Source organism: Xiphias gladius, chromosome 6 (genome assembly GCF_016859285.1).
Source record: "Xiphias gladius isolate SHS-SW01 ecotype Sanya breed wild chromosome 6, ASM1685928v1, whole genome shotgun sequence".
NCBI classification, from domain to species: Eukaryota; Metazoa; Chordata; class Actinopteri; order Istiophoriformes; family Xiphiidae; genus Xiphias; species Xiphias gladius.
Genome location: NC_053405.1, coordinates 18,017,872 through 18,042,431, shown reverse-complemented (window position 1 = coordinate 18,042,431; position 24,560 = coordinate 18,017,872). Strand labels below are relative to the sequence as shown.

The following is a 24,560-nucleotide window of genomic DNA, read 5'->3' as shown; positions in this document are numbered from 1 at the left end:
TAAATACACACATACAGATATAGACCAACACAGCGATGGAGAGGCCACCTAATGTGATTCCCGACTGTGAGCTGTCACCCCCCAGTAGACATGTCTTTTTTATACTTTATATTAAAAGGGCCGGGCAGTCCACTCTCCCATAAGAGTTTTGTCTTTTGTTTGACAGAAGAATGAGCGGAGGCCTGCAGAACATTCAAGACACTGGAAAAAATGGTTTCTCAGGGCATAAAATCCTAGAAAAATAGAAAACCAGAGGTGCAATTGAACTACAACATATATTTGATTGTAAAAAACCTTCAGTTATAAGACCATGAGCAAAGCTTTCCCATTTTAGGCCAGCAAGACATATAAAGTCCACTACATCTAGGCAGTGGGAAAAGGAAGCAGAGAAAGCAGAGATTGAAACAAAGGTCTGCTTGGATTAAAACGGTGATGTTGGGGGTTTTATGATGCAAGACAACTATTTTATCTCCCCATCTTTCAGATTACATTGAATCTCCTGCTTGTGTATCTGATCTTTGCAAGACTCAACCTCAGGCCAGCAGGGGTGAATACAGCTCTCCAGGCGCGAGTCTTACTCGCACTTTGTGTAAGCATGTGAATGACACGTCTACACCCCCTGATTAGCCAGGGCTGCAATGCAACCTTACTTAAAAATACACAGTGGAATTCCAGGAGAGCAGTGAAATCGGAGAGCCATGAATTATAAATACAACAGCCAGAGAAAAGCAAGACGCCCACAGACACTCTCAACGTGTGTGACTTGATGTTTGTGTGTTTGCAGCTACCACTGAAGTTACACATTGCCAGTGTCTCTCTACACACACAAAGAAGTGAGCCAGTCTAGTTGAGCAGCCAACATATAAACATATACTTCATCCAAAAAGCTAAAGAGAGTGCCAAACATACAAACACTCTATATCCAAAACCTGGCTCTGCCATCTTACTGCAGCAACGCACAACAGACAGGAGCAATACCAGAGGTTATGTCATCATTTCTGCAAGCGTGAAATGTGTAAAACATACCCATTGCCAGCTATAGAATTAAAAACAAACTTCCAGACTTTGAAAAGTTTCATGCCGTAAGGAGATTTCCAGCAGCGGAGTAAAACTAACACCTTCTGTTTAAACATGGTGGCTGGTAGAAAAGTACGGCTCTTCAGCAAATACAACATCACTACAGTTATTGGCTCGCTTTTTGCTTTTTTTAAATTTTTTTATTAGTATCACATCCTCTTAAATACTGAAGTGTAGTCGGGATATTTTCAGTCTTACTATTAGTCTATTTCAGCACTATTACCTCCATTTAGTTATTATCACTGATATGAAAAAATGTGACATCAAAAACCTAATTTCTCAGATACATAGTGAGAAAACTGAATAAAAGAATAAAAATTGTAATCAAATAAAAAAAATAGGTTTTCACATTACATCCCTTAAACCACCTGTACTGTACTGTAGTAGGCAACTTATCATAAGGATGGCTGATGATCACGACAACATCAGCACAGTATCTAAACAAACAAACTTTCTATGAAGAACCTGCACACATAAAGACAGAGCGCAACAAGTCCTCCAAATTAAATGCCAAAATAAATCACTTGTGACTGCCCCTGTTGGCAGGATGACATCCTTTGTCAGTGCCTTCCAAAACTTATAAAAAAATCACCTTTGCAAAAAACAAAACTGATCTGACAATGCTGCAGTTAAGGTTTAGTTAGGTTCAGGCACAAAAATGACTTGGTTAGGATTGTGGAAAGTTTGCTGTAGTAACTACTGGGTTAAGGTTCGGAAACAATCATGTTCGTTTTTAAAAGGAACCAGCGATGATGTTGTTAGGAAATGAGAAGCGAACAGCAGCCTCCTGTGTCAAAATCCAACGTTGTGTTAACCCACCTCCTCCCTATGCGGACTTTGTGGTTCTATAACAAATTCACACTACTTCCTCCTTTGCTTCCGACGCCCGCTAGAGGTCATTGTCATGTTGTCGTTTTTAGGCGTGTGCCTAAACGACTGATATTTCTGTTTTCCTTGATAGAATAGTCTCGCCAAATAATCCATAAAGATCACATTGCGAAAACACCTAAACGGTGAAAAAACCTCAAAGATTGCCACCTTAAAGAGAAACAAAGGCCGGTTTGCTTATAATGTCATGTCTTCTCAGGTTTTAAAAATTCCACACGCATTAGCCATGTATAACCCTGCATAACCATCTCCCTACTTTCCAGCCCCTCACCCTAGTATTTAAAGAGCTTAAAACTGATGAATAGTAAAGGCAGGAGCAGTGCAGTGTGGTGAGCAGAGCCCCAGCCTGTGGAAACAGGCCTCAGTATAGATGACAGGCCTAACGAGCTAAATATAGCCTTCTGGGTTATCTCCTCTGTGGGCGCAGCGAGTCCGTTGTTGCTTCACATTATTTACGTGTCTGTGCGTGCGCCCTCTCTCTCTTTTTCTCTCTATCTCTTTTTTCATTTCACGCCCCCCCACACAAACACATCACTATCTCTTTCTCTTGTACTCTGTGTTGCATACTCTTTTCTCTCTCTCTCTCTCTCTTTACATTTCATCCCTTCACAGCATCTTTTTTTTCCAACCTTCATCTCTCCTCTCTGCAATTCTGTCCCCTGGTACCTCTTTTTCTCATTCCTTTTCAGCATTTTCTCTCTCTCTCTTTCTCTCTGTATCTCTCTCCTGCTTCTATCACCCTCTCTCTCCTCTTTTATTCTCTTTATCTCTGCCTCCCTTTGTATCCTTCCCTCCCTCCCTCAGCAGCTCCCTGTTTTTTTTGTCTGACACACTCTGAGCCTTTTTTCCTCTCAAGCTATCTTTCCCTTTGAGCCTCTCTTTCACTACACTCCCTCTCATTTTCTCTCCCTCCCTCCCTATCATTTCTGAACTATGCCTATGAAGTAGCATAGCACTGTGTTAGCCATGCACTACGCAACAGTGAGCCCCAGTTCAAATAACGTAGCCTGGAGTGCTAACTTTCTGCCATGCTAACCTATATGGGTATGTCATCTGCATCTGACCTCCTGCCATAGGGAACTATTAAAGCTTAGTGTTGAACTTATACCTATAGCAGAGGATATTCGTTTGCTATTTTCCCCCATCCTTAATTTACCAGTGGTGCAGTGGTCACAAAGGCCATGACATTTAATTTGCACAGAGTTCGATCAAATGTCATCTATTGCCCCTGTCTATGGAAAGACACAGAACTGCATCTATCCTGGCACACCACCACTCCTTTTGTATCAGGTCGGGTGGCGAGGATTTGCAATGGAGAAGGTGGATGTTTGTCTGGGCTATTTGCTCCACACAGTAATTCTGTGAAACCACAGCTAAAATGGAGAGTGCATGAGATTAGGGTAGTGGGTGTTTTTGAGAACTCTGTGGTTATCAGAGGTTTTTCTTTGTGTGTGTTCTGCACTGTACCACATGTTTCTTCTTGTATTTTTTTCTCCCACTTTGAGAAGCATTCTGAGTTTCAGAACAGTGTGAATATTTTTGTGATGGTTGTGCAATTGTAAAAATTTGTTGTCGTGCAGTTGTTTTCGTTGTGCATAACTACTAACTTTAAAGCAAGGACTATGTAACTTTTGTTTTACTTTTGTGATAACAACATCAAATGTAGTGTAACAGTAGCACAAGCAAAGAAGAGCCTTAATGTCAAGTAACTGACTCAGTAATGTTTGTTAGCTAATGTTAGCCACCAAATGTAAGCTACTGGTTACACCAAACCAAGTAAGGTTGCCGCAGCAAAACCCCAAAGTGTATTAAATTGAACAGGGGGTGGTTTTACTGCTTATAAATTCACTTTTTATTTGTAACAGAAAGAAACCTTTATTTCTTAAAGTTGCATAGTCTGGCTTTAACTAACGTAAGTCATAAGAATAATTACTACAATGTTAGACAGAGTTATTAAATATAAGTCATTAGTACTAAAAAAAACATCTTTTACAAAGTGGTGATATGCTATAGCAATATCCAACAGTTTGTTTCATTACGAACAGATGAGTGACAAATTAAAGGAAACACCGGAATAACTGAGTGGAGAAACCTAATAAATCCAGATGCACCACACAGGACACAGGGGGTCACTGAATGGTTTGATGAGTACAAAAATTATGTGAATCGTATGCTATGGTCTTCAGAGTCACCAGATCGCAAACCAGTTGAACACCTACAGTGCACCGCCATCATCAAAACACCAAATGAGGGAATATCTTGTGGAAGAATGGTGTCCATCCCTCCAGTAGAGTTCAGAGACTTGTAGAATCCATGCCAAGGCGCACTGAAGCTGTTCGCAGCTCGTGATGTCACAACACATTACACTTTATGGTAGTTTTTCCTTTAATTGTGCCCTTTGAATGGGGGCATTGTCATCCTGTTTCTCCACTCATTTTTCAGGTTTTTCCTTCAATTTGTCAGCCGTCTATAGATATCCTATTTGGAGAAATAGCTGTCTGACATTTTGCCAGGTTTTGACTTTACTTGTCTGTCTGCCAGTTAACCTGTCTGTCTGCTTGCTTTCCTCTCACACTCAGTTTATTTGTCAGTCTGTCTGCCTTTCTGATTCTTTCTCTTTCTGTCTATCCATCTGTGTGTCTATCTAGCTTACGGCCCTGATCCTGCCTGCTCTCCCAGGTTTATGAAATGCGAGCAGCTTAGCAGATGGTGCATATCGTATTCTGGTCGGCTCTGTGTGGGTTTTGTACCACAGACGAAGGCTTACGATAAATGTGAGCCTTTAGTCGCACAGACACAACGACACAGAGGGAGCTCAGGCTGTTGGCAGACGAGAGAAAACACAGAGAGAGGAAGAGGAGATAGAGAAACAGACTGAGCAAGGTAGAGGGTCTGAGAGAGGAAAAGTACAGGCAGGGCTATGGAAAAACGAAAAGTTCGTAACCAAGAGAGGTATGAGAGAGGAAGACAAATAGTGTACCAAAGAAAGATCTATGATACACCCTTACTGGTTTAGTAAAGGTTTGTGCAACTACACTGTGAAAATTTTCAAACCTTGCTCCACTATTCATGATTATGTACCTCTGCAAATGTCACGTTTTTTTTTTTTTTAAGTATAAAGTCATAATCGGATATTAGAGATATTGTGATACTGGAGAATTCAAATGTAATTAGATAAAAATGTACACTGTGTTTATTGCTTTAGCATTATTTTTAATTATACAGTATAAACAACTTATTAATGTAAATGTAATGACAAAATAAATTGAAACAGAAGTGATGGAGAGAGAGAGAAATCTTGAGAGACAAACTGAGAGGAAAACAAGGAGAACAACAGAGAAGTGGAGAGACAAACAGCTTTTACTCCTGAATGACATAAACACTAAACAACATCAATCCAGCACAGATACAAGTCTCCTGATTGTAATTCCTACGCAAGAACCCATCAGACTCTTTTCAGAGTTTGAGTGGCCCAGTCAGTCTAACAAATCACTGTACAGCTCTGGTGAAGGTCTGATTGGACTCACCATGATGTAGTGCCTCTGCATCTCAGTCTTCTCACTGGCCAGCTTCTCACACTCCAGCTTCAGGCTGCACAAGGATGAAAATAGACACACACACACACACACACACACACACACACACACACACACACACACACACACACACACACACACACACACACACACACACACACACACACACACACACACAAACATGGTTTAATAGTGAAATGAAGTATTATTTCCACAAAACTTACACACTGCAGAGGTAAAACACAGTTTAGGACCATGTAAGGACACCAAAAGTTATTTCTAGCTGGTCAGGCTACCTATTACTGCTGAAAGTGACACTGAAAAATATCACCTTCACAGCAGCAACAGCCAGCAGGGTGTGCCTTATTCTGTACTGTACTACTGTCAAATGTCTTTCAAATGCATTACATTAGTCAATAATGGATGAAATAAGGCAAAAACTGAAAATTCAAGCTTCTTAAAATCCTCCAGTTATTCAGGGAGGGCTTCACTGCATGTAGCTGACAGATTATCAAGCTACTATTCAGAAAACGGTTAAGCTAAGTCAGATGGTTTACTATTATGAAAAGCTATGGTGTTGTGCTCGTAGTTGGCTGGAATTTGCGTGGTTGTACTTGACACTGATCACTTGAAAATGAATATGAAAAGATTTTTGTTTCTGTTTGCATCTTTGTGTGTGTTAATGAGATCCACCAGTCAAATGCCTAGCAGTAAAGTGGTGTTGCTGTAACCCAGCAGGGTGTGAGCAAGAGGCTGGATGCTTTAGCCTACGATGGTTTATCTCTGTTAGTCAAGGTCACCTCTGGTCGGCCATATGATAACGTGACCATCAGTGACCTCCAGCTGTAGAAAATAAAAAAGACCTGCATTGCATTATATTCTGTTTAATATGTTGGAAAATATAAACTCAGTTGTACTGTAACAAAGTATAATGGCAAGTGTAATTAGCAGACATGATGGAATTTCAAGATAAGATAAAAATATATTTGTTTAATTTTATTAATATCACAGGAGAAACTGGAAATCTCTGCACTACACACAGACAATGAAACAGAAAAAGTGCATTTGAGGTACACTGATTAAAGGGAATGCAGGTAAAAGCTATGATCCTATATTGATTTCCCTAATTACTGTTAATGTAAACGTTACAAAAGAAGCTGATGTATAGATTCAGGCAAAGTTGTTGAGTTAGAGAAGTGTGTAAAGGTTTTAGACAGAATTATGTATAAAGGGCTGCAACTCACTATCAGTCTACAATATTTTGCACGCTCAGTGTTGTAATAAAGATTAAGGAGAGCGCCTGCATGCTGTCATATCATCTTTATTGGTTCATATATTCAAGAATTCAACACCCACAACTACTGAACTGAATTACAATGTGTTGTTTCTACAATTATCACATTTAGAGTGCAGAATATACAGTAATAAGAGTGTGGAAGAGTATGATTCTTCATAAGAATTATACCAAGTTCTTCTTCATTACAAGTAATTTAATGACTTTTGACATTTATGAAGTGATTTTATAGTTATAAATACAATGTGGACGTCAGTGTATACGTATGCATGCATGCATGCCTGTGCATGTTTGCATCGAATATTGTGTGTGTACCTGTGATACTGAGCCTGGAGGAACTGGAATTCCTCCTTGATTCGGTCCAGAGTTTCCAGGACTGTGAACTTGAAAGACTGGCCAGGCTGCAAGGGGACCTGCACAGTAAAAAGAGAGAGAGAAGGAGAGAAAGAAAAGCTGAAAAATGGATACTAAGGTGCACCTTTGTGTGTGCGTGTGCCTGTTCAAGGTAAGATTTTATACATTATGTCTATATCACGTGTGAAGGTGCGTGTTCGCCTGCATTAGTGTCTGAGCATGCAAGCGTGTGTGTGTGTGTGTGTGTGTGTGTGTGTGTGTGTGTGTGTGTGTGTGTGTGTGTGTGTGTGTGTCAGAGAGCAAGGTAAGGGGAGAAAAAAGCCAAGATGAAAGTGAGAGGGAAGGTCACTTCCCCTTCCCACACATCATAAAGCCTTGTCCTCTCTCTCTCTGTTCTCCTCCTTCTCTAATGACTCTGCCTCCTTCCCTCCACTGCCCCCATCCTTTTTTCCTCTTCTCTGCCTCCCCCTCTCTTCCACATTAGCATCCTCTCCACTCTGCCAGGTTGCTAATGTATTCCAGCCTACAAAGAGCTGAGAAGGGAGGAAACGTCAAATGAATAACTTATAGGGAATCACGGCACCGTCTCTCACCTGCTAAAAGCTAAAGAAGGCCCAACAAAACAAGCACCTCCCAGGGGCCCCCCCACCACCACCAGCCCCCCATGTCTGTCTAAAGTGCTTTCGACAGCTGCCCTCCTCCTCCATAATCTTCATGAAGTTTAAGGAACAAGGGCACAGTGGATGTTTTTCAATGCTGTAGTTGTTTATGCTTAGGAATGTGGCTGGAGTAAGCAGAAGGGGCTGCGTTCTTTTTTTTTTTGTAAATTCTCAGAGGACATTTTTATGCAAGAAGATACAATCTTTTTTGTATTCTCCTTTTCCCTTTTTCTCCACATTTGGATTAATTTTCCCTGTACCATGGGACAAACTGCTGTTAGCCTGGGGTGGATCCAGACTGCAACGTGTCTCAGCCACTTCTTTAGAGCCACTTCTTATTACCTGTCAGTGAGCAGCCTCACTAGGACCGCATTGAAGTTCACACTATCCTGCCTAGATCCCATTTGCCTCTCCACTAGTGCCCTGAGGCTGAGTTGCTGGCACAGAGACAAGGACAACTCATTAACTTCCACCCTGCAAATACTGCCCTCTGTGTTGATGAGGCGTCCAAGCCCAGAGCACCACAGACCCCTGCAGTGGTGTGTAGGTGATTCCCCCTCTTTGCCACCCAGTCATCCCTTTTTTTTCACCCATCTTTTTTTCCCCCAAACTATATGAAAATGTGATGCAGCAAGTAAAAAAAAACTGAGCTAATTCAACTCTGATCAAGTTTACTGTTGTCATATTAAAAATGTTCCTCAAAGTTTCCTTTGACTATGATTTGGCGCTGACAAAAAGCATGGATGCAAAGCTCAGCTTTGATATGAACTAAGATAAAATTCCTCAAATAAGGAAGGATATGTTTTAGTTTGAAAATGGATGTACTCAAGTTTTCTTGCGACTGATGATACTGTAGACCCTTAATACTGTACCTAAAGCAAGAAAATATATGGAATGTTTTTTTTTGTTTTTTTTTTAGTAATTTAACTACCAAACGCAGCTATAAATACATCCATCTACCCATTTGTTCATCTGTTTACATATCCGTCCATCTATTCATCCATAAAAACTGAGCAGTCACTACAGTGCAGCTGGGTGGCTATCGGCACGCAGCTACGGCTAAAAGATTGGCGGCTTCAGTGGCGGGGCTTCATTAGTCTAGACAAGCACAATTCAATTAGATTTCAATTAGTCCGACGGTGGAGGTCAGAGACGCGGTGGGTTCCCCAGTAATTAATCCGCGGAGCCGAGTTGAGCTGAGCTAAACTGAGCTGCGGCAGGCATAGCGGGGACATCTAGATGGCTGGATGGGCACAACACACACAGACCCTCTGGGTGTGTGTGGGAGGGAGTGGTGAAGGGGGAGGGTGGGATAGATGGGGGGTGTCTGCCAACAGATCCCCGCTGACCTTGATTCACACCACACACACTCAGTGGGGGGAGGGAAGGAGGGGGGTGAAGGAGGGGTGAGGGATAGATAGCGATCTGGCTCACGCGGATAAACACACACACACACGCACACGCACACGCACACGCACTGGCACACACACACACACACACACACACACACACACACACACACACACACACACACCCATGTAGCCATGAGCACATTGAAAAGAACACAAACAAACACACACTACTGAACATGCAGATTCACATATAAGTACACACGCAGAACACAAAAACCCACAGTTGGAGGGAGAGTAGGGATGGAGGGATTGATTGGCAAAGAAAAAAGGCAGAAGAGAGATAGATACTCATCTGACAGACAGAGGGATGGATGGTCTGAAGGATGGAGGGAGTGATGACTAGTCTGACATTCTTACAGAGGAATGAAAGAACGAGCAGAGAGACAGATGATGAAAGAGCACAGTGGCTGCTGACTGAGAGAGATAGCCAACCATTCATCCGCCTGACACCGAGGGGATGGGAGGAAGACAAAAAGGGAGAGAGAGAGAGAGAAATACTGTCTTTGCTGTAGTCAACGCAGCCTAGCTGCTCTACCCTGTGCACTGTCCATCAGTCTTTGGCAATACTGCTCCCACCATCTGCTACCATGAACACACAGACACATACTCATGCGAATGCACACAAAGTGCTGCTGGCAGCTTACATCAGCAGCACTAAGTCATATAACAAAGCCCATAGTCACAAATCAGGATTATACAAGAGATCTGCGAGTGACAACCACTGGTGTCGACATGGCGTCCTCTGCAGAGTGCTGATGAGAGAGATTTTAATTTCTTTCTTTCATACCTTGGACTACAAATTGCATTTCTTTTATTGACAGTTGCACCTTTTTGAATGAGTTTCATGGACCCCGGAGCAATAAAATTTCTTATGAGCAAAAAGGAAATGAGAAATACAATTTTTTATTCTTTATTTTTGAGTTATAAAGTCCTCCAGAAAAAGGAAAAATATTCCATGCCTGTGCTGAGCTCTGCCTGTCAGGATAAAGAGACTAGTATGGAAAGCTGGTGTCAAATTAGTTCATGCTTATTAGTGGTAATAAGAGACTTGGTGTCTTGCTCAAGGAAACTTCAACAGGTAAGAGTAAAGATGAGCTATATCTAAGGAGATAAATGTGCATCCTTCTGCAATGTTTACAAAGATGGAGGCATCAGCAAGTCGTGCCGTATGTACACCAGAACAAACATTTGTTGTTGGAGTGTGTGTATGTGTGTATGGTCTCTCCTGTATTGTGACAGATGGCAGCCCAGACTGTTAGGGGTCCAATAGCGCGTCACGAAGGGCCAAAAACAGCCTACCGCCTCCTGTGTTTTTCATGTGTGTTTATGTCTGTATTTGTGTGTGTGTGTGTGTGTGTGTGTGTGTGTGTATGAATATGTGTGTGTGTGTGTGTGTGTGTGTGTGTGTGTGTGTGTGTGTGTGTGTGTGTGTGTGTGTGTGTGTGTGTTCAGTCAGCATAGGGGATCCTGAAACTCAAAACTGATCCGGTTAATCTAGGAGGTGGAGGTGGAGGTGGTGGTGGGGCCGCTTGTGCACAAACACACACATACACATATACATACACCATGTGGGACAGCAGTCAATCACAATTTGGAGGAGCTGGCACGGGCAAGTAAAGAATTAGGAAGGATTATCTATGGGGGCTGGGGTTGGGGGGGTGGCGGTTGAAGCCTATTTCACTGTATCACGTAACAGAAAGGAGATGGGACCCAGTGGCCATAACTATCACCTGTCTGTTAGTTTCTGTTTGTGTCTGTCTGTCTGTCATGCGTTCGACTGTAAGACTTGATTAACTAGCAATAAAAGTGGTGTAGTAATGTGCGAGCCTGTTTGATAAAACTACAGTCGATATCATCCACAATGATGGCCACAATCAGTGGCATGGAGAACGGAATATTGACAGTTTGTTGATTCTTTGAAATTACGTTTAAGGATCAATTTAAAGGTACTCTGTATGGTTCTCATCAGGGTTTTTTTTTTCCAATTTCTGCCTTAACATTAGGTCAGTCTGGTTCTAACCGTCCGTCAGTCCCTTTGTCTCGCTGTCTTTGGAAGTTTTCTGTCCAAACAACTGCCTGTTTTTCCACCAGTGGCAGCGGCTGCATGAGAGAGACAGCAACTGTGAAACAGATGCAGGTCTGGGAGTGATTTGGAAAGAAATGATTCTATCTGTCTGCTCGTCTTCTCCGTCTATCCGTTTAGCCCCTGGCAAACTTTCCACCAACACATGAGTATTCACACGGTATAAGCAGGCATGCCTATGCATGGATGCATTCATTCAAACAAAACACCCACAAACAAAACATTTTCTCACTCCTGTGCCCTTTCTATTGCTTCTCTGTGTCATTCTTCCCTCCTTTTTCTCTCCTTTCATTCTTTACTTCTCCTTCTCACCCCTTTTGTTCTTCCTTTTTCCTGTGTGTGTCTGAGACAAGCAGAGACACACTCAGATAGCACATGAAATAATAATTGGCTGGTGAAATATTTAGGAAAAATTCATATGAATAGATGAGAAATACCAAGTGTGGCAGATGAGTGTCATTGCCCCCCGTGTATATGTCTGTGTGTGTGCGTGTGTGCGTGTGTGTGTGTGTCTGCTGATGTGAGCAGCAATAAACATAAGCAACAGCTCATGGGTTTGGGCTGTGTGTGGAAGAAAGACTGAAGGCAGCAAGGAAGAACAGAAATCTAACTTACAAGCCTAATTTTTTCCTTTTACTGTCTATCATACACAGTTTTACCTGCATTTTGTCACCCCCCTTTTTTTGGCAGACCACTCAAAGGTCTTGATAATTTAGAGAGCGCCACCCTGTCAGCCGCCCAACAACAGAAGTTCATTTAGAGGTAGTGCCCTTCTTTTTGTTCTGAGAACCTGTGAACACTATGTCACCCTGCCAGCTAGCTGGTCAGTCATTCAGTTTCAGTTTTTAATCGATTAACAAGCCAACAGTCAGTCAGTCAATCCGACAGTCAGTCCACTACTTAACCAGTCAGTCAGTCAGTCAGTCAATCAGAGAGCTATTCAGTTAATGCTGCACCAGTCAGCCACTAAGCCAGTGGTGGATTACAAATCAGGGAAAGATTGGCAGCCAAAAGACTCTCTGGACTCCATCCAAGCCTCGCTCTGATCATTTCTTTTAATGACAAAGAAAAGAACACAGAACACAGGATTTGGGGATAGAAAATGGCCTGTTTTTTGTTTTTTGTTTTTTAATCAGAGAGCACACTTAATCTGGTGGGCTGCTGATGTCTGAGTAGAAGTTGCTGGCTGCTTGTATGACTTTTTGCTTGTTCTGTGGGTCGTCTCACTACAGCTGTATTGTTGTTACTTGACTTTTTGCCATATTATGGGGTTGTCTTTGAAATGCAGAATGAAATTAAATGTAAACACGATGAGGACAAAGTAAAGGAGGGGAGAATGTCATCTGCGGGAGGTGACAGCAATCCGCTGTGCTGTTTACCGTACATGGCTTTCATTACAGCCACAAATGTTGGAGGAAAAACAAACTGCCCGACACAGCCAGAGGCCAAAAAAAGACAGATCCAGTTTGTGCAAAAGCAAATAGCATGCAGTTGCATGTCCAAAAAGAAAAAAAAAAAAATACACATTAGCATGCACATACACACAGTTGAAGTAGCTAAGCATGTCCTGCCACTGCAACTACAAAATGTGTACTCACAAATTCCATCTCATGCACATTAATACACAAACACATCAAAATCCAACTTTAAGACACACAGAAATACTCTTACAGTGGCTCTGCCCTCATTAATCGAGCATCTGTGATTTCTGTGGCCACATATTTGGCATTAGTTTGTTTACTTGGCCGTAAAAATAAAGTGTTACCCTACTGGTGGCCAAAGGAGAAGGAAGCCCTCTGCATGCACACACACAGATAATTGTACATTTTGCAATGATTTTCCAACAGTTTCTTAAACTGTACCACACACATAGGCACCTTTGCTTCTTTGGCATTTCTTTTTCCCCTTCATTCTCTCTTTGCCCTCCTAACACATGCACTCCTCCTGATAATAATTCAACAGTTGTTTTATTGTTATAACGTACATTTCCAAAGCAGAAAGTGACTGAATGATGTCCATGGACAGTGTAATAATAATGATCAGAGCAGATTTAATCAGGTATCCACAGTATTGTTCTAGAGTTTCAACACTATTGAATTAAAAACAACGTTTAGCAACTGAACTGGAGCCAAGTCTAATTTTCCCTCTCACTGTTTTGCACTCGATCTTTCTCTCTTTGTTGTACGATTGCTGATTAAACTCTGTCTGATCTTCATTCTCTTGACGACAGCCACCACAACTCCTAAAACTGGGGGAAAATTTGTAGTACACACACACACACACACACACACACACACACACACACACACACACACACACACACACACACACACACACACACACAAATACACTGACAGCTTTAAGTGTACACACAGCCAAACCTTTCTAGAGTCCGCAACTTTGCACCTAGAGTAGCATAGAAACCTGCATGTCGAGAAAGAGGTGGGCTTGTTTGTGAGGGTGTTTGCACTTACATGGATATGTATTTAAAATTATGAAAAATACGCATGTGTGTGCATATGCATGTGAGTGCTGGTCGGAGTCCTGTGTCCATGTTAAGAGTTCTAGACATTTTTCTTAACCATGAAAACACACGGTAAATCCTCTCTCTCTCCCTTTCTATGTCTTTCTCACACACTGGGGTGTGGCAGCCAATCAAGGGCTTATACATTCACAGCAACAGTCGAGGTCAGACTGGGACATTATTTATTGTTATTGTTGTTGTCACACACACACACACACACACACACACACACACACACACACACACACACACACACACACACACAAACCACCACTGCTCTCCTTTCCCCTTCTTCACCCACATCCAAATGCACACACTTTAAGAGCTGCACGCACATATGCACAAGCACTTTTACAGGAGGACAAGGACAAATACAGACATGTACATGGCGCACGCCAATACATACATATATTTACACACAAATTTACTTAACATCTTAAAAGCTAATGCACACCAAAAAAACAAAACTGCACAATCACCTCAAATAGAAGAAGATGTACGTGCATATGGACACACATTTACATACATCTAACTCAAAAATTAGGGAACACGCACTGTTTCCACAAAATGTATACACTCAAAAAGAGACAAGGACACAAAAAAGAAATCACACAGTAAATACACACATTAAACAAACAAAAAAAACAGACATTAACACACCTCACACAAATTATAACACACACAATCACAAACACACACACACACACACACACACACACACACACACACACACACACACACACACACACACACACACACACACACACACACTCACTCACACAGAGTTCTGATAACGCTTTCCACAAAAATCCAGTGGAACCAATTACAGCTCCCCTTGCTGCGCAAATCAGACCTTGGTTTTAACCCTTTCCTATCAACGAGCGAGGAGAACAAAATCTGACTTCTTGTCTGATAAAAAAAAATAAGGCTGCCCGAGCCATGGAAGTACATTTTATCTATTTATACTGCAGACACTGTCCTTATCACCCCCAAAGGGACATAGAGGAGTTAAAAGGAGCGGCAATCAAGGCAGCTGTGGATGTCCGCAGCTTACAGGAAGTAGACCATGATGTCTGACACCAGCAAGGACACATCCAGCCTCCTGAGTGAACAGAGTCAAGCCTGTCTACTGGGAAGTCACCTAAGTGATGTGATGTGTGGTCATGTATTTACACAGAACTACCAAACAATTTGCAAGAGACTAACTAAAAATTGGCAATATTTTACATGACTGTGGATCATTTTCCAGCACAAACAATAAACTTTTATGTTGAATTTCCAACCTTCAAAGTAGCCTCTAGTTTCAGATCATGTCACAGTGACATGAAAATTAACTTGGAGAAACTTAAAATTTGGTCCTGATTAATAATCCATTACTTTTTGATCAAAGTTCTGCTATGACTTTGTGGTAATGCTTTAGCAAGTGGAGACTTCAATCGAGATTGATCTCACATCTGAGATTTGAAAGTTAGCAGCAGTATAACAACTTTTAGCTTTGGAAAATGGTCAGCAATAACGCAAAGTATGACATTTGCAGTGCATTGTCTAAAAGGTGCATATTTAAAACGTACAAATTTAAGCCCAGTTATACAACCAGTGTAAAAAAATCTGAGTGACAAATACCTACTATAGCCATTTCCCTGAAATATGGGTAATTAAAGTACTTCAACGATGAAAAAAGGCAAGAGGAAATGTATAATCCTGCTGTGCTTGAAGAAGCAGAGACTGAAAAATGGGATGAAATGCATATTTTATGAGTAACCCTGATCTGAATTTATGAGGACAAACACACACTTGCACATGCACATGTGTATATACATTAAAATGCACACACACACACACACACACACACACACACGCACACACAGGCACACACACACACACACAAACAAATACACACACAACTGTTCTTTGCAGCCTCACACCTCTACACAGATCACATTTCATAGCAACACCAGAAATAAAGTTCCACTGGCAGAGGAGGGCTGCAGATTAAGAAGGAGAGAGAGAAAAAAAGACTTGAGAGGGAGAAAAACAGAAGGGAGACAGACGGAGAGAGATAGATGCTATCGATCGGTTGGAGTTGGCTCAATCTGGGATTGAACTTTATCACAAACGCAGAGCATCACAGCAGGAAGCTCTCTGATTCGCCTCTAAAGGAGAGAACAGAGGAATGTTCACACTCTATTCTTCCTTTGCATCTCTCATTCATTTTCATTTCTCTTTCCACCCCCGGCCGAGTCTTTTTAAAGAATTCTTTCTCTCCCTTTTATTTTCTCTCTCAGCTCTTACATCTTTCACTTTCTCCCTTTGTTTTTCACTTCTCTCTTGTTTCTCTCAGCGTCTCTCTTCCAGCGCCTGGTTATTAGCATTCTCTCTGTACATATAATTGATTCCTCATGCCTTCCTCTTGTGAAAATGTCATTCATAATTCTGTGTGATAGCTAGCTGGCTGGCTGGCTGTGAGGCAAAGTGGCCACTGACCCATTTGTAGCAGATACAAAGAGACTGACAACCAAATGTGATTATAGCAACCGGACCGGGGCCCCTGTAAAACGAATGGTCTAAGCCAGACTGAGCCTAAGCTGTCATTCATCCTTCTGTTTTTGAACCTTATTTTACCCTGGCAGGTAAATTAACAACAAATTCTCACAGTTGATCAAGAGTGAAACTAAAGGAGGGAAGGGAGGTTAAGGAGGTATTACAGGGGAAGTACTTGTGCACTCACTACCTTTCTTAGTGTCAATGGAAATTAATGAAGTAGAATTTAACTATCAATGAAATGGTCAGTGTGTGTGTGTGTGTTTGTGTGTCTGTGTGTGTGTGTGCATGCAAGCGTTTGCTTAGCAACAGAAATGAGCAAATGGACAGGGAACAGTTGGAGAGACTGTTAAGCACACCTGCACACACACACACACACACACACACACACACACACACACACACACATTAAAACAGACAGATCTATTCTCACACACGCTGCCACACACACAAACAGTCCAAGACGTTACGTACAAACACACAGAAATGACCAAACACCATGGACACATACATGTACACATACACAAATGTGTATACGTACACACAAGCTGAGAAGTGCAGATAACAGTTATATGCCACCTACACCCTACGCAGCTAGCCATCAACAAGATTTCAAAGGCACCTGGTTGCAGCTGACAGAGAGGGAGGTGGTGGTGTGTGTGTGTGTGTGTGTGTGTGTGTGTGTGTGTGTGTGTGTGTGTGTGTGTGTGTGTACATAGCAGGGAATCTCTTAGCCCAAACACAACCAACCCTCCCCTCATGTCTCACTCCTCATGTTACAGTATAGTCCCTATAACTAAGCAAGAGTGACAGATAACAGGGACATGCTGAAAAAGACAGACAGAGGTACAGAAAGACAAAGGCATGGAGAAACTTAAGCATGGACCATGAAGCAGAGACACATAAGGAGAGACCAAGGAAGTAAAAAGAGGAGATACACAAGAGAAGCAGAGAGGCATGAAGAAACAGAGAGCAAAAAGAGGACAGAGGTAGATAGAAGTAACAAGGCGAATCTGAGACATAAAAAGCGGCAAAGATTGGACATGAGAGACTGACATGGAGAGAGATGGAGAGAGAGACAGAAAAAGAGTAAGACAGACAGGAGTAAGAGACATAAGGAGGTACTTACCGGATGCCTGCCCTGAGGGTACATGATCCCAGGAGAGGAGAGGCTGCCAGTCCGTTTGATGGCCAGGTTAGTCCCCTGGCCCTCCACTCCTCTGCCCTCCACCGGTTACACAGCCACACACACACAGACTCACACACTCACACACTCACACACTCAGTAAGTCCAGTCTCTGCTCCTTAGCTCGGCTGAACACAGCAGTCTTTACTCTTCCAGAGTCTCTCGCCTTGTTTTCTTCCCAGCTCTCCCTCTCTCTGTCTTCTAATGCAAATTCCTGTTGACACACAACTGAAGAGTGCTCAATCCGTTGGTTCGTCTATCCAACAATGTCATGATAAAACGGAGCACCAGACTTTACCTCCTCCTCCTCCTGCTTCTTCTTCTTCTTCTTCTTTCCCAGTGAAACCAAAGTCTCAGTTTCTCCTACGCTGTCTCTCTCTCTCTCTCTCTCCTCCTCGTCTTCCTCTCAATGTCTCTCTCCCTTTTCCTCACCCTGTGATCAGTCAAGGTTCACACGTAGTGACATGACACAGAATTTCATCCAGGCAAGCTTCCTTCTTCTTCTCCTCCTCCTCCTCCCACTCTTCTCCTCGTGCCCCTTCACCCGGCCGTCCTATGGCGAAACACACAAACATAAACACACACTCTGCTCCGTCCAAATACTCGTCTTCTCTGCTTTTTCCTCCTCTTCACCCTCTCTATGACACACTGAAGCCCCTACGTTGACTGCTGCCGCAGAAAAGAAAGAGAAGAAGGAAAAGAAGGAGAAGAAGGAGGAGGGAGGGAGGGGAGAAGGGATAGACAGAGAGAAAGAGAGAGTGAGAGCTTTGTTTTTAATCTAAACGTGGAAAAAACGCAAGAGGAAAGCAGGAAAGAACAGCAGGTCAGTGGAGGATCCAACGGGCTTTTCAGCAGCAAGCCCTAGACTGTAATATATTGTGCCTGTTGGCTTCAACACAAACATGACAGGCTGCTAAAGCTCCTCTTAAGGTGGAACTGCGTAGATAGAGACACCCAGTCACAGAGAGAGAGAGAGAGAGAGAGACAGAGAGAGACAGAGATAGAGGCAGAGGGAGCAGAGAGAGGCAAAGAGAGATGGATCCCTTTTGTCGTCAACTGTGGTCAGACAGAGAAAGCAATCAGTCATGCACAAAGACTTGCGCTCAAACTGATATGAATTGAGATTCACACACACACAAACGCTCCAACACTCATACACAAATTCATGACAGCTATATGGACACATTTGTTATGCCGCACAAGCAAGCAAGCAAACACACACACACACACACACACACACACACACACACACACACACACACACACACACACACACACACACACACACACACACACACACACACACACACACACACACAGAATTGCACATACACTCATAATAGTTAGTTAGAGTGATAAGTTTATTACCCAGTTTACACCTTGCATTAAAATGCGTCTTGGATGATTGGATAGCTATCCAATCATGCTTAATCACATATAGATCCAGGTGTAAACACACTCAGGTTGCAGTGAAGGATGTTGCTGAACTGACTGCCAAACCTCCTCAGGAAGTGGTCTGAGAGACACTGTATCTAGATGTTTGTCAGTGTACTCACTATCACTCCAGGTTAAGCAGGTTAAAGCAGGTTAAAACCTACAAAACACATAACAGGAGACAAAAAATGGAGGCACATAATGTGTGTTTATGCTTTTTAGCATTAATGAAATTACTTAACAACCATGCAGCTGTTTATGTAGAAAATCACCACACTGTGTTACCTATCTGGTGAATGTACACAGGCAAAACACTGAAACAAACTAGATACTCAATTATTAGAAAGATTAACAAGTAATCTAGGTCGGTTGATCAGGTAATTCTTACTCAGATTTGGACCTGAATTCACCTTATATAAACCAGCGGTGGTATGTCAGTTGGAATAATTAGACTACTGTCTAAATCGATTATTATCAAGTATATAACATGGATGCTGCTTGACTTTCCTTGCCTAAAGAGACATTATAAGACATTTTATAGATTTGCAGTTATACAAGTATGTCCAATGTGGCTACAGTTGATCTGTACACTATTTGATTACAAGTCACATGTCATTAAGTCAAATGTGCCAGGGAAACGAACCTATTCACCCATACAAAAGTATATAAGGTATTTCATCTAACATTATTACGCAGATCTAAAATGACGTAGCGGGCAACCACGCTTCCTCAGGAACACTGACAGATGGGAATCAAACCTTTTAACATGGAACAGTCTCTTTCAAGAGTAGACACTTTGCAGTTCAACATACACATCCCTAACATAACAGATATTTCCTGATAGACTGAAGCAGAAGATAAAAATATGCCAAAAATTAATCATTTGTGATACTTATAAGTATATAATTTTGTTCTTGCTGCCCTCTGTTGCTAGAGAAAATGACAATGACAAAATGACAAAACAACACTCATTTTACTTTTCTCTTAACAGCAACAGTGGCTTATTCTGGAATAAAAAAAAACACTGGGTAGCTACCAAAAAAAATCAACAGCCAACAAGAAAGTTTGCCGTTTACATAAACTTAAACAACAGGAAGTCTGAGAAAATGCACCTTACAGTAGGACTCCCATACTGTTAAGTGATATTTGACAAAACTACAGTGCAGAAACACCACAGCAACGTCCACTTACCACCAAAGATGTCATCAAAATCAATATGTCGAGTATCTGGAGGATTACCACTGTAACACCCCACAAATATCCCCGCTACAGTGAGATAAAAATGTCCTCCTGCCTACTTTTGACTGCTGGCTCCAGTGCACATGTTATTTACAGGACTGCCCAGAATGGACCAGGACCAACTAAAGCCTTTCCATGTACAGCGCACCAGTCTGGCTCAGCCGTCTTTTGGCGCTGTCTATAATGAGTTTATCCAGGGCAGCTCTGCCTTTGAACTTGATCAAACAGCCATTAATCCGACACTTTAGAATCGGACACAGTCAGTCTTGGCATCCGTGGAGGGTTTCCAGTAAGACAGAAACTGCATTTGATAACAAGCGGGTTAGCCAGAGGGCAGCCCCAAAGCCTAAATAAAGGTACATACAGACATCTTATTATCCAATGCAGTCTATCACCACACACTATAGATCCTTTTGAGGAAACCTAATGCTGTGTTATGTTAACCTCCATTAAAACTCAGCAAAGTTTGTTTGAATGTGCACTGTGACTAATTTTAGAATTTTTTTCCCCCAATATCAAATCTGACAGTGAGTAACCATTGTGCTATTTTGGCTAAGAAACTATGTATGTAAATCGTTGTCTGGATATTAGAAGAGTACTCACATAACAGGGGCAGGTCTTGGACATATAATGGACATGTAGTGGACATTTACGGGGAAAAAGTCTTCATGCATATATTTTCATCTTGAGGTTGTCAGTGATGAAGGGCCTTGTATTAACAGCATGAGATAACTGATACATAACATGTGATCTAAACCAGCAAGCAGGATTAAAGAGTCCGTTGCCATAAAGCGAAACACACACAATTTGTGTGTGGGAGCGCATGGAGAATGGTAAGCTTTAGCTAAGGAATTTTTTTTTGTGGTTTATTATGATCTATTAATTAATTATTTAATTAAGTTTTAAAAACATTTGTAAGTTAATTAATATTAAATGTGTAAAAATGAAACAGGTAATAAAATGATCATGATATCTGTCAATTAGTACTTCTACTTCATAATTCAGACTTAAATAGAATTTGCAAAATGGCTTGTACATTCTTTTTCATAACCTTTACTACTCTTCTGTTTTCACACTATTGCATATGCTCTGTATCTTAAAGATAGCTTCATTTAATTTAACTTCTACTTCTACTACTTTTAAACAAAGTAATGGAAACATTCATTCTCTTACAAATGAAAAATTGAATTCATAAGTAATAAAACACAACCTTATTCGATTAAATACACTCAGATGTTTTGCCATTACAGCCTCATTTGGTCTAGTATGACCTGCAGCTTATGGTGGCTAAGTTAGCAAAAGTTTAAATATATTGCTGTGTAAAACATTTTACAGTAGGTTTGCTGACTTTATGGCTTTACTTGTTCTACTGTCACACTACATTTTAACATGACACAGATAAACACTTCAGTGGTTTTATCACCATAATAAAACAAAAAGTAAACACAATGTGCCTCACCAGGAGACATGTTTCTGCTGATGATCCTGTCCACTTGCTATTATCCAAGTCACCCTATGATGGGGTCTATAAAAGCAACTGACTCAGATGAATCCTTGAAAAAAAAAAAAAAGTAAAATTCAATGCACCATTATCCTTTACTCAAGGCCAAAGTGGCTGCTGTTTAGCAATAAGTTATTTAGTGTCCCCTCAAAGACAGCTTTGAAAGAGATGCAGTCAATGTGCCACACTAAGAAAATGAATAAATAAATAAACAGACCACTGGGCAGTAACAGGAGCTCTCATTGGCCGGCATTATTTTCAGCGTTTGACCCTCTTGTCATTTCCTCCATTACTTGAGCTGTGCAGCCTTTCCACACTTGGAAATCAAGTATGGAGTCTGAAACCCACAGCTGCCAAAAAACTGTGCAAAAATAGTACCAACCATCTGTCTGAAATTTCCACTTGTAAACATCCATCAATCCAAAGCCTTCGTATTCAAATCATTTATGCTGTTCAGGGTCGCACAGGGCTGGAGCCTACACCAGCACCAACTGGTCGAGAGGCAGACCCTGAACAGGTCACCGGAGCACCTTCACACCTAAAAGAAATTTAGAGTTTCTAAGTAACCTTACCTGCCTGTTTAGACTTTGGAAGGACATATCCACAGCCTAGAAATGAAAAAGATTCCCAGAGGATGAATCCTTTCCATTTGAGACACTCTTAAATCCCTCAGTACATACTTTCTATATGTCTCTCCTCCTGTCTTACTCTTCTTACCATCTGCCTTCATTCAAAATCTCTCTTTCAGCTTTTTCTTTCACACAAACACAGACACACACTGTCATTCAAGGGTGCAGCCCCCCCCACAACCCACACCCACTCCACCCCACCACATCCAACACCACCATTCCCCATGTAGCCCATTGTACTAATCAGCATTATCTAATTGTCTAGAATGGATTATGCAGGTAATTATTCCCCTGACTCCTCACAGTGGGTTTCAGAGAGACAGATGGGCAGGCATACAAACACACACAGGCAGGCACAGACACCAACACAGTTCATAAGTTACATACATTCAAAGCTTGCAGTCGTATTTACCACTAGCACTCGTAATACTGCTTTGATCTATAGCATGCTTCCGCAACAACATAGTATGTGGTTAGCAGGATTTTTAGGTCGAACCGCCCAAGTTGACAATAAGAAAACCAACTAACATCGTCACTTCGGGAGATAATGGGTTCACAATCCCATTACCTGGTTCATCAATAATGTTTTCATTTACATTTCATTTTCATATCAACAGCAACAAGGTGAAGCCACTGCACGCACAACACCAGATGCTCCGTCATCGCTGGATCAGTTTAAGTGTGCAAAATGAGACAGATTCCAGCTGTAAAGTTTAAGGCATACATTATTTAGGCCATTTGGGGTTGGATACAGTATAGTGAAAACTTGGAAAACACAGAAGGCTTCATGGGGTCCAAAAACAAAACAGTAATGCATATAATCAGAGTAGGTTTGCCACCAGCCCCTTCCTTTGATCAGAACGGGTTTCAATGCAAATGTTTTGTGAGCAGTCAAAAGAAAAACGACTGAAAAAAATGTTTATCTGCCAGTTTCAACCTCTTTTTCCAAAGACAATGCTGAAAACTAGCAAACACACCGCAGCTTCTCTACAGATTTTGAATGTACGGAAAAGACTGCATTTGACTGACCTTTGCCTTGGCATAACAAGAGGAAAGGCAAGGATGCAGGCTTGTTGGATCCACAGAGGAGGGTCAGCACCTTCAGAGCGATGGTCGGCACCTAAAACACTGAGGAGTGGAAAGGGCTGATAGCACAGGTACTGTAAAGTCATTGGGATCTCAGCTCGCAAAGCCCTAAATATCAAAATGGACAGATAACAGATATCAACAGTCATAAACTTCTCTACCAGCAGAAGCAGTCTAAAAGAGAACATTTGTGTCAGCAGTCTGGTCACGTAACGTGGGTTAAATAACCCCAACTCTTTAGGATACTGTCTATAAAGACAAGAACCAGGATTATAATATTTCATTTATTTAATATTAGAGAATAGGCTAAAAAAAAAAAGCTATTCTTACTGCAGTGAAGGGTTCAATTCTGTCAGTGTTAGTCTTGACAGCTCTGTCTCAAGATACTGTGGAGTATTACAGGTCAACAACAGTGCTCCCAACGGTCTGGTGATTGCGGGTAGCCCGCGTTTCCACAAAAACTCACTGCAATATTCTTCCTATCAAGCCGACTTTTAAGGAAGTTTGCTGACGAAAGACTAACGAAAAAACAAACAAACAAGCAAATAGGAATTAGGGCAACCGGGGGAAGCAGCCTTTTCACATCATATTGAACCCTGCATCCAGAAAATAAGCGTCGCTGGAGACGATGTGACTTAAATTCAAACCAGGTCAACTGTCAGTTAGGTAGCTGCGCGTGTCCCGTGCTCTTTCTTACATCAACAACAAACTCTGGAGGCGAGCGAAAGTCAAGTTTCATGCTTATACATCTCAATTTAGGATGTAGAGAAAGATACCCTCAACTCTTCCGTTCCACCTTAAAAGCTCTTCCTCGTCTGAGGGCTCTCTCTGCGTTCTGATTGGACGAAGGGATGCCTCGTTCTGTCCAATCCTCGTCAGGGAACCCCACGTTGGGTCCCGATGTCATGATTCAATCAGGCCAATCGCGAGGCGACCCGGCCGCAGAATGGGCGTGGGCGGCGGCGGAGAGGGCGGAGGGGGATTGTGGGCATTGAAGTTCCAATTATTCTGCACACGCGCGTGCGCGCGCGCACACGCACGCACGCTGTCAGTCACGCTACATAAATGCTCAGTAAATTCCACCGTTAATTTCAATCCCCCTATTTCTACTGCACAC

The 24,560-nt window shown here is 41.9% G+C and overlaps 1 protein-coding gene across 4 annotated transcripts in view; it reads right to left on the bottom strand.

Annotated features, from left to right (window-relative positions):
- The window catches only part of tle2b (TLE family member 2, transcriptional corepressor b), an 85,137-nt gene extending 60,873 nt beyond the window's left edge, over positions 1-24,264 (bottom strand). For 2 of the 4 annotated variants that reach the window (XM_040128208.1, XM_040128211.1), the window contains exons 1-5: positions 23,774-24,205; positions 23,387-23,485; positions 17,498-18,107; positions 7,111-7,208; positions 5,493-5,556 (exon numbers count right to left, since the gene is read on the bottom strand). In XM_040128208.1, coding sequence (XP_039984142.1) covers positions 5,493-5,556; positions 7,111-7,208; positions 17,498-17,521 — 186 coding nt within the window. In that variant the 5' untranslated portion in view covers positions 17,522-18,107; positions 23,387-23,485; positions 23,774-24,205. The other 2 variants (XM_040128210.1, XM_040128209.1) reach the window with 2 other exon arrangements.
- Between the last annotated feature and the right edge of the window lie 296 nt (positions 24,265-24,560).